The sequence below is a fragment of the Penicillium lagena genome (genome assembly GCF_028827675.1).
Source record: "Penicillium lagena strain IBT 129212 chromosome Unknown utg000002l_segment0_segment0, whole genome shotgun sequence".
In the NCBI taxonomy this organism is placed as follows: domain Eukaryota; kingdom Fungi; phylum Ascomycota; class Eurotiomycetes; order Eurotiales; family Aspergillaceae; genus Penicillium; species Penicillium lagena.
This window is the reverse complement of record NW_026623223.1, coordinates 4,096,923-4,109,180: the sequence shown is the minus strand read 5'-3', so window position 1 is coordinate 4,109,180 and position 12,258 is coordinate 4,096,923. Positions and strand designations below refer to the sequence as shown.

The following is a 12,258-nucleotide window of genomic DNA, read 5'->3' as shown; positions in this document are numbered from 1 at the left end:
TAGACAGCGAATATTACCTAGGTATGCACGGAAGGACGGTGGTCATGAAAGATTTGGGGCCTGGAAATATGGATTGCAAGGACTAGGAGGATACTAGCACTTTCTTGTAAGGAAATTCTTTGATTCAACGGATTGCTCTGACACTACCAAATCTACCTTGATGTATGCACAATTCCAAAAAAAAGTAAAGCGGAAATAAAGGTCATTGGTATCATTTCTTCATCGTTGGCTACGAAGATAGCTATAGATACAATATTTCATAAATTGTCTATTGGGCAAGACCTGTTTCTTTCCTTATACTTGCAACTTCATGCAGATAGCCTATATAGACCTCGATAGCAAGCCGAGTTAGGCGCGAAGAAGAGTAATGAAATGCATTGACGGCCATCTCAACGGGTAGTCACGAAGACCTCACTTGACCATGCTCGCGCGCAGATAAGCGCTATCAAGGTGGTATGCAGATGGCAAGACACGAGCGGCCTCTCCCTCTTCACCATTGATTGCCAGGGTGTCTTCATCACCGACGATAGTGGCTGGCTAGGTTGCACCTCGTATTTCGGTGGTGTATGCTTTGCTTAATATAACTCTCTGAGCTGCTGAAATAACGGAATCTGATGTCCATCCACCAACTTCAGGTGGGCTGACCGTCCAGGTTCTGCAATCTACTCCTAATCGCACTTTGATCGGTGTCTCCTTCCTCGTTGCTATACTCCTGAAGCACAATAGTCCGCATCAAGCGACGAGGGGCACGACGGCCAGTGAATAGTTCGAATTGAGCAAATCCTTGCTCGGGCAGGACATCGAGACCGTCGAGGGCAACCCAGCCGCGATGCGATTGGGCACGCACCTGCTGCATAAGGGGCGTGTTCAGAGGTTTATATGCCAACTTATATCAGAGTCAGCACCACGCAGTAAAGCAGAATCAGGTGGGAACTTACATCGACGACGACACCGCCGGTAGGACTCTCCAGCCATTGTGAAGGCATGTGGAAGTTCGGAGCGGGCTGACCGCCGATACTGTGGGCTGGAATACAAGAGACAATGATGGTCGGTTGCTTGAACGCACTAGGCCAAGGGTCATCCAATGAGTTCAGGATGCTGACTTTCGGGCGACCATTGACCCCACTTCGTTCATTGGAATGCAGGTCTTGCCGGTTGTAATGATGGGCCAATTTTTCTGCCTTTTCAAGAGTCCGGTTGTAGACAAAAATGGTCTGCACTCCTAGGTGGATCATGGAGTAGACAGCAGCACGGGCCATACCACCAGATCCGATGACAAGACCTGTCGACGAAGGACGGACAGCATTTGCAGGAGAAAGCCCCCGGCGAATGCAGTTGCAGATGCCAATCCAGTCGGTGTTGTCCCCATGCAGACCCTTGACGGGACCCGCGCGATTTTTCTCCAGGTACACCGATGATTCCCGTGATAAGCGAGGATCCTCTCCGTCAAGGTTTCGGATTGGAATCAACGTGTTGACGGCACCAATCGCTCGAGCATGAGATGACATAGAGTGTAGAAGGGGAATGCATTCCGTCTTATACGGCAGACTGACACTCGACCCGCCAAAATATGGGTTCTCCACAAGATCATTCAGACCGCGCAACGTTGACGACTGGTATATCTTATAGAAATGAGGCATCCCACACAGTTTGAATGCAGTATTATGCATTGCAGGGGACATGCTGTAAGTAACGTTGGCTCCGAAAACAAAGAATTGCATCGGGTCCAGCACGAATGAGTTGTAGAGAGCCGTTTGGACATGGTGGGCGGTGATGGAGGGTTGTAGATAGGTCGGACTGTCGGGCATCAAAGAGGGGTGCATAACCGGTGTCAGGATGGGATTGAAGCACCGTGAAGTTCGGCCAAGGTGGCCGGTATTGTAAGCGATCAGTGGAAGCTCGGGGTATGGAAGATTCTGGACACGCCGGCGGAATCGCTGAACAGCGAGGTTGTCCTCCATCGTTTCAGCCGGTTGAGATAGCCTGACAATATCACAGCCCATCTTTCTGGCTCGTTCGTAGAGTTTGATGTATTCGTCTCCGTCCCAACCTCCGGGCAAGGGGTGAAAAGCTTCAAAATGGCCAATGATTCTGGTGGATCCTCGAGTAGCGATGACTTCGGAAAGAAGACCATCGTCGCGTGATAAATCGATAGTCAAGAAATCTGGGGCAACTCGAAGACCGTGGCGAACCAGATCCAGATAAATTTCATCGTTGCATCGAGAAGGAACTCGATTCGGAGAGAGCGATGGTCCAGAAATGCCATGGCTCTCCACATGGTAGATCAATGGCACGATGATTTTTCGGCGGATGGTCGCCACGGCCTGACTGATGCCGTCTGCCAAGTTTGAATCGACGCCAGAAGGTCCAGAAAAACAATTGGCCACGTCGATCGACAGTTCAAATGCATCTGCTCCGAACTCTACCGACTCAATGTCCACATCTTGTTCATGGATGAATGAGAATGGCACCGAGACCGCGGATGTGTACATGCGAGATTCGACGGGCAATAATGACAGAGGGAAAGAGGCTTGTTGGCGGCTCAGCTCCGCATGATCGCCGGTCACAAAGGCGATGAAACGAAGGAAGTCTCGCTGGACTCGTTTCAATGTGAGGAATGGAGTCGGAGTATGATCGACATGGCTATCTTTTGTTCCATGCTCGCTGCCGCTGGTCTCGGAGGCATTGAAGAATTCCAGATTGGAGCACCCGCGGTATATGGGGCCGGACAGTTCGAGAAAATGCCGCACCTTTTGCGTATCCCACGCCTTGAGGTATGACTGAATACTGTTCGGGTCCCGGACCACATGGATGACCGGGTGGGTGCGCGCATATTCCCGCAACAGCCTCTGTCCAGTGCGCTCCATCGACCCGGCTCCACACGCAATCACGCAGCCTTCTTGATTGTCTGATAGCATCGACTCCATCACCCGGGCCTCTTGCTGTCTGTATTCAATGAGGTCATTGTCCCTCTTAAAAGCGGTGCGCGAGCAGCCGGTCATCTGCTGGAAGTAGCGGTCGGCATCGATCAAGCGCCGGCCTGATGTCGCCGCAAGAATGACCGCGAGACTGGATTTCCCGGTGCCTCGAATGCCAATTAACACGACTGACGCATTTGGGCTGAAGTTGCGGGGGACCTGCAAGGGACCACTGTCAAACAGGACGGGCGAGCCACGATTCGAGTGAAGTTCTCGCAGCGATGTCGCCTGCCACTTCGGGTCGACGGGAGTCTCGGTATGCTCGGCTTGTTGGCGAGACGTTGAATCCGATCGAGCCGGGGTCGTTGAGACATGGCCATTGGATCCCTGCTTGCGAGGTGCATCTTCGGCTAGGGCTTCCACCTCGTGGAGTTTGCGCTTGGGCGGGCGCACGAGAATGGACATGGTGTCAACACCTGGTCACCAGGAGACCAACATCAAAATAAAAGGTTAAAAACAGGGGCCCATGATGATTAGAGAAGAAAAGAAAAGACGCTCTCCAACTCGCGACCGCAGTGAACAGTGGATTTTGCGGGGAGGTCCCGTGCGCACGCTGACTCAGACGGAGAAGCCCTCAGCCGGACATGACAGGAAGGTTGCATTTTCCCGGTTCCCCAGACTCTTGTCGTTACTACAGAGAGTGCGTTGACTACCCATTAGCCTTAACTAGTGTCAGGCCAACAGCGCGATATCGACTCTAGTACGCTTCGCTGGTTGGAGGTTCAGGTCGCGGACATTTTGCCCACAGTCACTCGGCCTTCCCCGGAGAAGCCCGCTTCCTGTCGCTTTTTGTCTCTGCCACCGCTCAGCCCTGCCATCGCTGCAATAATCCCAGTCTGCTTGTTTGCCCAGACTAACAAGGTGGGTCCGACACATGGCGTGAGGCGCCTGCTGGTACAGTCGCGCTCGGCAGAACGTTCAGTCCACTGTATGACCCGGTCGAGGAACATGCGATTGAAGTCGCCGAGTGGACGGAATCGATCATCATGAGCTCCGAGTCTCGCAAAGCCACCGGGGCTAGCGGAAAATCTAAGCGGCGATACACCGACGTTGACGAGGATAGTCGGCAAAACCTCCCAGACGAAAATGCGGCCCATCCCAAACGACAGCGCGTATCGCGCGCATGCGATAGTTGTCGCTCGAAGAAGGACAAATGCGACGGCGCCCAACCGGTGTGTTCGACCTGCGCAACGCTATGCCGACCCTGCACTTATAAGGCAAACCCGAAGAAACGCGGCCTGCCGACGGGATATATTCGCTCACTCGAGCTACTGTGGGGACTGGCCTTTCAGAATATTCGGGGCAGTGAAGATGTGATGCGCGCATTGATGAGATCAATCAACATGCCCAGTCACTTGGCTACAATGGGAAAAGAGGCGGAAAGTTCGGACACATTGATGGCGTCTTTCAAGAACAGCACCGTCCTGAGAGACATCGAGCGCGTGCTGGTGGTGTTGGAACTGCCCGAGGAGGAAAAGCAGCGATCTCTTCAAGCTTGGGGAGAAGGCGACACGCCGCTCGATATTGATTCCATTCTCGCCTCCTCCGAGGCCCAGGAATGGCAGATGCCAGAGGGGTTGGATATTCGGGAGACACCATTACCCGCGGGCGTTTCACCATCTCACCGTTCTGCTATCAAACATACGACATCTCGCCCCAGCCGTGACTGTGGTACTCAGACACCTTCTAATGATGGCCCGAGCGGCGAAGCCTACTCTGCCTTTGCCATTCCCCACACTCCCGGCCAATCTCCAACGAAATCCTCTCTCCAGCTTCCCTACAATGCCTGGCCCCTTCTCGACATCTACTTTTCTTACACCCAATGCTGGTTTCCTATTTTGGAGAAACATGACATCCTTCGAACAGCATTCCAATATACAGAGGGCGATGTGTATATCTCCCGCTCTGTTCCCGGGTCTGGAGATCATGCGGCCTTGTGGGCCGTGCTGACGCTGGCCTCACTTCAAGATACGTCCATCACTGCCACCCGACCGTTGGACGATCGACCGTCTGTAGATCCGTCTCGGCTGTACAGCACATCTAGAGACCTGATCCCACCCGAGGATGGGCCTCATGAAGTCGGCCATGTTCAAGCTCTGCTGATTTTGTCCCTCATCAAATTTGGACAGCAGGAGTGGACTGCTGCGTGGATGCTTGTTGGACAGGCTGTACGAATCGCACACACCCTCGGTCTTGATCGACCATCTTTCTCAGCCGAGCAAGACAAACAATCAGGACGAGGCAAGCATGTGTTTTTGGGATGCTTTGTTCTTGAGACCCTGATTGCGGAACAGACCTCACAGTGCCCGTCTTTGCGGAAAGCCGACCTAGCAAGGGTCGGATCGATAAACGAAGATGGACTGGAAGAGTGGCATCCATGGGAAGATCAAACTGGACTCCGTCCTACCCAGTCCGCGCGTGCTTCTCTGCAGCGCGGACCACTTCATGCCTTGAGCACTTTCAACCGTCTAGTGTCCCTTGTCTCCATATTAAACGAGCTGTGTTGTTACAGACAAGACCCAACCGTGTCTCGGTCCCAACTGGAGTCACTCGATCTCCAATTGCAACGCTGGGTCGCGTCCCTCCCGAAAAGCTACAGGGTGGACCTACAAAGCCGTCCTATCAGACTGGCATCGCCACACATCTTCGGGCTTGAGATGATCTACGAGAGCATCGTCACAACATTGAGCCTGCAGATCGCCTCCCGTGAATACAATCAAAATCTACTAGACATGCCTCATAGGATGCGGGCTATGCAGAGTTCGAGTCGGTTATTGCAATTGCTTAATGTCTACATGGAAACCTACAGCATATCAGCCACCACCCCGACTCTCGGGATGATTCTCAGATACGGCCTCCCCCATGCGTCGTCCAGAGATTCCCCATGGAACCTCGATTTAGGTCTTCAGAACAAACTTCAAACTTCTTCCTCACACCTCTCTCTGCTTTGGTCCCCGCCAGATAGACATGGTGGAGGCCACGGCCCTCAATATGCTGGCCCATCTCCAACGGCTTCTCAGCATCTGAGTGCCACCGCAAGTGAGGATCCGAACCTGCAGGGTGACCTACGGCGAACTGCGACTTCTCAACACTTGCCCCCTCCAAGCGAGGGCCGTGCTTCCCGAAGCAACGCCAATGCGGCTGTTGACCCATTCCTCTCGTCGCCCTGGCTTCGAGCTACACAGCCCTCACTCCTGCCCACCCCCACTTCGTCCTTGACCACCGTCGGCGGCCCTGATATTCCACCACAGCCCGGTCATTTGGACAGTGCCTTGGGCAGCGGACTCCGGCCATCTGTCTCTGGTCCCTCCAAATCCCCACCCGCACCTGGCATACTCCCCGAACTCTCCCCTTCTTTCCATGCCACCGGACAGTATCCCCCGACATATCACGATCCTTCCCTCGGTCTCGGTTCGTTTGTTGATATGGACGCCTATGGACCCTCGCAACGACAGCGGATCGCCCCAGACCTCGACGCGCTATTTGACGAGCTGGCATCATTAGATGGCGCTGAAAAGTGAGTTTTCTTGATGTCCCGATTAGTAGGCTTATCAACGCTAATACATTCGTTTTGTAGAGCCGACAATCAGCCGGAGTTCATGCAAAACCTCGGATTTGTCTCCGATTCTGGGATCCCAGAACTTTACTCTTTTTCGGGCCAAATCGAGCCATTTCTCCTAGCGCAGACTCAGCAGCTGCCTAGCAACGGGCCGTCACATGCCGTGCGACGAGAATCGCAGCCGTTGAGCATCTCCGCGGCACCGGAACGATAACCCTGCCTGACTTTTTACCTATAGCTGTTGGCCAGGCATATGAACCTCCAAGGGAATAACAGCGGACCTGTAAGATCACTCGGATACGATTATGGATACGGTATCAAATCTGGTGTTCAAAAAGTGTGTATATAATGTACCTACCTCAGCATGTCTGTATACCCCACACACAACGTGCTTTGAAGAATCTACTCGATTCTGTAATAATAAAACCGCCTTCAATCATAATCCCGACTATTGGAGCCCCTAAAAAAAGAATCTACAAAGAAGCCTTCTCCCCCCTCTCCTCGAAATTCAACGCCACATGCTCGACCGCAACCTTATACCCATACACCCCCAACCCAACAATGATGCCAGCAGCCTTATCACTAAAATACGAATGATGGCGCCATTGTTCCCGCGCATGAACATTGCTCACATGCAGCTCGATAAAGGGAATCCCGACGCCCAAGAGCGCGTCGCGGATCGCCACGGAGGTGTGCGTGTATGCGCCCGGGTTGATGATGATGCCGTCGACTTTACCGCGCGCAGCTTGGATGCGATCGACTAGAGCGCCTTCATGATTAGATTGGAAGGATTCGAGTGTGGCGTTGTGGGAGGCTGCCACTTCGCGGCAGGTGTTTTCGACGTCTGGGAGGGTTGTGTGTCCGTAGATGTGCGGTTCGCGGGTGCCCAGGAGGTTGAGGTTGGGCCCGTTCAGGAGGAGGATTGACTTGACCATTTTGGATCGGGGTTGAATGGCTTGGGTGACTTAGGAATCGGCGGAGAGTGAGTGGGTGAGTGGTTGAAGTATAGGTGAACGTGAAGTGGTGATGGGGCTAAGTCCGGCTGAATGCTCTCCCGACAGTGTGGGGTGACGGTCTATGTACTCTGCCGATTTGCGGAGAATCTTCCTACAGTACTGTAAGTACTTCCTCGTTAATATCATTTAATTTATAATCATGTATTTCGTCTTCTCTTCTGTGGATGTTTGGCGAAGTAGATGTCCTCGAATTTCTATACGAACAAGGCAGTAGAGTCATCGAGAGTCGAGTCCTCACAGTCGAGGTCTCCAGTAAACACTGCACTCACCTGGTGAGCGTTTACATCAACAAACTCCCGAGGAATCCCAGCATAAACTCGAAGCGTAATCCTCACATCAGGAAAAGGGCTGAGCGTTTATTCTTGCAATCTCGAAAGATGACTAGTCGATATTACAAGCGGGGGTTCCTTTTGGGCATTCAAGACAAGGATCTCTTTGAACAGTCGTCGCTCTTTTTCTTGTGCATCGACTGGCCGTCGGTCCAAAAACATAATGGCATCCGCCAAAGCATCGCCACTACGAACAAGCGATTGATTCAAGCTCTTGAGTCTGTCGTTGTTGGCTTTCTTGTAACCAGGGTAGTGATCTCTCAGACGGGTAAGAAGGCTCGCTCACGCACAGTGAGATCCAAGTGGCGAAGGTCAGTGAGTCGACGGCTGTTTTTTTTGAACTCCGTCACCTGAGACTCGAAGATTTGAGGGATATGAAGTCCTTTGTCCGTTTCGTCAGAATATTCGCTGCGCCTAATAAGGAAGGTCGAGGAATTTGACCCTTTCACTTTGCTCGAGACTGGCGGGCACATTCGGGGGGTCAACAAGGCCAACAGAGCTGTTAGATGCTTTGGGAAACACCAAAAGCGAGCGATCAACGTATTTAAGGGTGTTCAGAGCTGTCTGAAACTCGTAGAGAGACGGCGCGTACAGAACACCCGCATCCGGTGGCACAACAAAACCCATAGGCCCTAACGTGAAGAAATTCTGTCCCCAGAATTTATGCACACTAGGTTGGAGGCACAGCAATCTCGCACATGTGTTTCCGTCGTCCCCACTCAGTGCATTCTTCCAGTTCGCGATCTTCGTGTCGCCCCAGAACAATCATAAAGTTGCCAGGGAGATCGGTCTTCGCTATAACCAACTGCTGTCCATCTTGGACACAAACAACACCCTAAGTGTGTTCCTTCTGCTGAAGCTGGTCGAAAAACCCGATAGCACTTCACATGGCCGGCTGACGGACCTGCGAGAGGGGAACACTACAAATTAGCATTTAACTTTTGCCTAGTGGTAAATGTGTACGGAGGAAGAAAAATAAACATACCAGTCCTTGATCAGCTAGCGCTGTTCGCGACAACTGTCTTTTTCAAGCTTGCGTCGAATCGCTCCAGAGGCAATCCTTCATGTTGTGGGAACCTGGTTCGATCGATGCCTCAAGCCAAAGTTCGCGGTGATGGCATACTACATCGACGGCAATGTAGGATTCGCGCGAAGGGTAGGAAGCCGAAAACCACCTCATCGGGGGATTTGCCCGTTGAACGTTGCACCGTGCTGTTCGTTGTGCGCACGAGTGCGGGCACGGCGTCGACCCTTGGCAACAGACATTGTCTAAAGAATCAAACGAGGAGGTATAAGTGTTATAGAGCGATGAGATATTGTATAAAGAGGGAGATGGTAGAAGGAGATGGTAGAAGGAGATGGTAGAAGGAGATGGAGGAAGGAGAGGTGGGGGGGGAAGACAAAGGTATTTATGCCTGGAGGCAGACACACAAGTGTACAAACATAGTGGCCAACAAAGGTGAACATCTCTATTGACAACGCAACCATATTCTATAGTTCCCATATACACTGGGTCATTCACTGATCCACTGATAAGCGGTTACCCGCGGGCCCTCCCAACCCACCTTTTTTGCCTCTTCACTTCCCTTCCTCTTCCCCCAAGTCATTATTCACACCACCATTCTCTCAAATATACACAGACCCCTTTATTCCACCATTATGGCCATCGAAAACTTCCCCCAAGAGGACCTCGATGCGATATACGCCTTCGCCGTGGACCTCGGCCGCAAAGCCGGTAAGCTGCTCATGGACCGCGTCGAGCAGCGCATCGCCGGCACGGCAGCACAGGAGTTCGAGGAGAAGGAGAATGCGGTTGATATTGTGACGCAGACGGATGAAGGTGAGAAATCCTAGACGACCTAGTTCCAGCGACAACAGGTCTGACTCGTGCCTTCCAACAGACGTGGAAGTATTTATTCGCAATGCGATTCAGAGACAATACCCGTCTCACCAGTATGTTTGCAAATCTTTATACATGATTGAAGAAGGAAAGCAGCTGACTCGGGACGGTAGATTCCTCGGCGAAGAAAGCTATGCCAAGGGCCAGTCGCGCGACTACTTGATTGACGAGCGGCCGACATGGTGCATCGATCCATTAGACGGTACACCACACCCTTGCCCCCATTATATCACATACGGACTAACACCTTCAAAAGGAACTGTAAACTACACCCACCTCTTCCCAATGTTCTGTATCTCAATCGGGTTCATCGTATCCCACCGCCCCGTGCTAGGGGTAATCTACGCCCCCTTCCAGGACCAGCTCTTCTCAGCCTGTAGCGGTCGTGGCGCCTGGCTAAACGAGACACGCCGGCTGCCGCTGATCCAGAACCCATCAATCCCACCCATGCCGCCCAATGCGCCCGCTCAGTGTATCCTGTCCTGTGAGTGGGGCAAGGATCGGCGCGATATCCCCGACGGGAATATGCATCGCAAGATTGAGAGCTTTGTTAATCTTGCCGCGGAGTTGGGCGGTCGGGGTGGGAAGGGAGGCATGGTGCATGGAGTTAGGAGCTTGGGAAGCGCGACTTTGGATTTGGCGTATACGGCTATGGGGTCTTTTGATATTTGGTGGGAGGGGGGTTGTTGGGAGTGGTTAGTTCCTTTCCTTTTCTCTTCATTTATCTTTTCGGGTTTCCATGGTTGTCTGATTTATGGTTGTTTGACTGACTTGTGTGGGCAGGGATGTTGCGGCTGGCATTGCCATTCTGCTTGAAGCTGGCGGCCTGGTGACGACTGCGAATCCGCCGGAGGATCTAGAGACGGCGCCGATTGAGGATGTGAGACTGGGGAGTCGGCTATATCTGGCTATTCGGTAAGTCTCAACCCTGTTTTATTTCTCATCATCACTTGCTAATAATGTCGATACAGGCCGGCTGGCCCTTCGGCTACGGAAACAGGCCGCCAGTCGCAGGAGCGCACAGTCCGACAAGTCTGGCGGCGGGTTCGCCAGCTCGAATACTCGCGGCCGGGAGCATAAATAGATCCTAGGAAAGAGACTGTAGGTATTTTTCGGTACGATCATAGTATATACAGGAGTCCAACTCTATCATCCCATCTATGTATAACATGCAAGTAAGAGTGTATGCGCTCCGAGACAAAAACGAAATTCATAATCGTAAAAATCACATCAAAGGCTGGATTTTTTTGATGCCCGCTCGGCCACCGACTTGGTAACCACATCCTTCACTTGCTGCACCAGGTCTGGCGTGCCAACCACGTCTTCACCGGTCCACAGTCGCGCCTGTTCCAGCCCTTGCCAGATCAGAGCTTCCGAGCCGAGAATCACCTTCCACCCACCGGTGGAGGCCAATTGAGCGATCTCGGTCCAGGGAACAGGGTGGTAGCACATCTCCAGAATGACACCCTGCTGCGACTCGGCGGTGGCAGCTGTGCCCAGGAAAGCCTGGATGACCGCACGAGCATTTATCTCCTCTGGGGTTTGGGGCGGGTAGTTAGGGATGCCCGACACAATCGCAGCCGGCGACTCTAGACGTGCCGCCTCAGCGGGGTCCACGACATGGATAATAGGCGCGTGGGCGTTCGGGTCCGGGTTGCGACGGCGGTCCTCCTCAAGAATAGTAGCCACCTCGACGGCATCCCGATTCACGATATAAATGCAGCTTGCACCGAGCCAGCGGCGCAGAACATAGATTGCGGTGCGGGCGGTGCCGCCGCCGCCAATGATGAGGGCCGGACGGCCACGGAAGCGCGATGGGTCCGGAGCGTTCTGCACTAGGGCCTCGCGGATGCCGTCGCAGTCGGTGTTGGTGCCGACGTAGGACTTGTGGCCTGTGGCTGGGTCGGTGCGCATGAAGATGGTGTTGCAGGCACCAGCTTGCCGGGCGTGCTCGGTCAGGTCATCCAAGTGCGGCATGATGGCCACCTTGTGTGGCATTGTTACCGAGGAGCCCACGAACTTGGGGTTGGCTTTGATCGAGGCGAGGAATTTCTCGATCGGTGGTGACCGCGTGTATGGCGGCGGATAGGTCGCGGACTGGCCTGTCACGCTGGACAGTGGGATCTGTCTCCAGTTCAGGCCCAAGGCATTGTACACGGTCTGGTGTAGTGGCGGCGAGAGGGAATTGAGGAGGGGGTGTCCGTATAGGTAAGCCACGCCGTCTAGGTTGGCTGGGCTGGTGATCGGCTCCTCAGGCGGGCATGTGAAGGAGGAGGAGGAGGTGATGGTGGTAGTGGTAGCGACGGACGGAGCAGCCATGATGAAGCGAGTACAAGTAATTTTCCGTAGGATGAAGCAACGCGTGCGCTATGTATTAAAAAGAACCGGGGACGACCGGGGAAACGAGTAATAGGGACGAAGAAGCAAAGAGCCGCCGACGGTGGAACATTATTGTGGCCGGGCAGAACGCTTAGCC

General features: G+C 53.2%; 7 protein-coding genes across 7 annotated transcripts; 3 read left to right on the top strand and 4 right to left on the bottom strand.

Annotated features, from left to right (window-relative positions):
* Positions 1-631: 631 nt before the first annotated feature.
* On the bottom strand, positions 632-3,383 carry N7510_004478 (putative quinate pathway repressor protein QutR; the record flags this gene model as incomplete). The annotated part of the gene is made up of 2 exons (XM_056976404.1): positions 632-886; positions 939-3,383. The coding sequence occupies 2 exons, from the start codon at positions 3,381-3,383 to the stop codon at positions 632-634; spliced, it is 2,700 nt and encodes an 899-aa protein (XP_056836360.1).
* A 267-nt stretch (positions 3,384-3,650) lies between these two features.
* Positions 3,651-3,854, bottom strand: N7510_004477 (uncharacterized protein; the record flags this gene model as incomplete). The annotated part of the gene is made up of 1 exon (XM_056976403.1): positions 3,651-3,854. One exon carries the CDS (start codon positions 3,852-3,854, stop codon positions 3,651-3,653), a length of 204 nt encoding a protein of 67 aa, XP_056836359.1.
* Positions 3,855-3,964: 110 nt separating this feature from the next.
* Positions 3,965-6,751, top strand: N7510_004476 (putative C6 transcription factor QutA; the record flags this gene model as incomplete). The annotated part of the gene is made up of 2 exons (XM_056976402.1): positions 3,965-6,495; positions 6,556-6,751. The coding sequence occupies 2 exons, from the start codon at positions 3,965-3,967 to the stop codon at positions 6,749-6,751; spliced, it is 2,727 nt and encodes a 908-aa protein (XP_056836358.1).
* A 259-nt stretch (positions 6,752-7,010) lies between these two features.
* On the bottom strand, positions 7,011-7,472 carry N7510_004475 (type II 3-dehydroquinate dehydratase; the record flags this gene model as incomplete). Its single annotated transcript, XM_056976401.1, has 1 exon — positions 7,011-7,472. The coding sequence occupies one exon, from the start codon at positions 7,470-7,472 to the stop codon at positions 7,011-7,013; it is 462 nt and encodes a 153-aa protein (XP_056836357.1).
* A 458-nt stretch (positions 7,473-7,930) lies between these two features.
* On the top strand, positions 7,931-8,813 carry N7510_004474 (uncharacterized protein; the record flags this gene model as incomplete). Its single annotated transcript, XM_056976400.1, has 3 exons — positions 7,931-8,197; positions 8,315-8,490; positions 8,570-8,813. 3 exons carry the CDS (start codon positions 7,931-7,933, stop codon positions 8,811-8,813), a joined length of 687 nt encoding a protein of 228 aa, XP_056836356.1.
* A 728-nt stretch (positions 8,814-9,541) lies between these two features.
* Positions 9,542-10,862, top strand: N7510_004473 (inositol monophosphatase family protein; the record flags this gene model as incomplete). Its single annotated transcript, XM_056976399.1, has 4 exons — positions 9,542-9,722; positions 9,784-10,453; positions 10,566-10,697; positions 10,754-10,862. The coding sequence occupies 4 exons, from the start codon at positions 9,542-9,544 to the stop codon at positions 10,860-10,862; spliced, it is 1,092 nt and encodes a 363-aa protein (XP_056836355.1).
* Positions 10,863-11,012: 150 nt separating this feature from the next.
* N7510_004472 (shikimate dehydrogenase family protein) lies at positions 11,013-12,101 on the bottom strand (the record flags this gene model as incomplete). The annotated part of the gene is made up of 1 exon (XM_056976398.1): positions 11,013-12,101. One exon carries the CDS (start codon positions 12,099-12,101, stop codon positions 11,013-11,015), a length of 1,089 nt encoding a protein of 362 aa, XP_056836354.1.
* Positions 12,102-12,258: the final 157 nt, after the last annotated feature.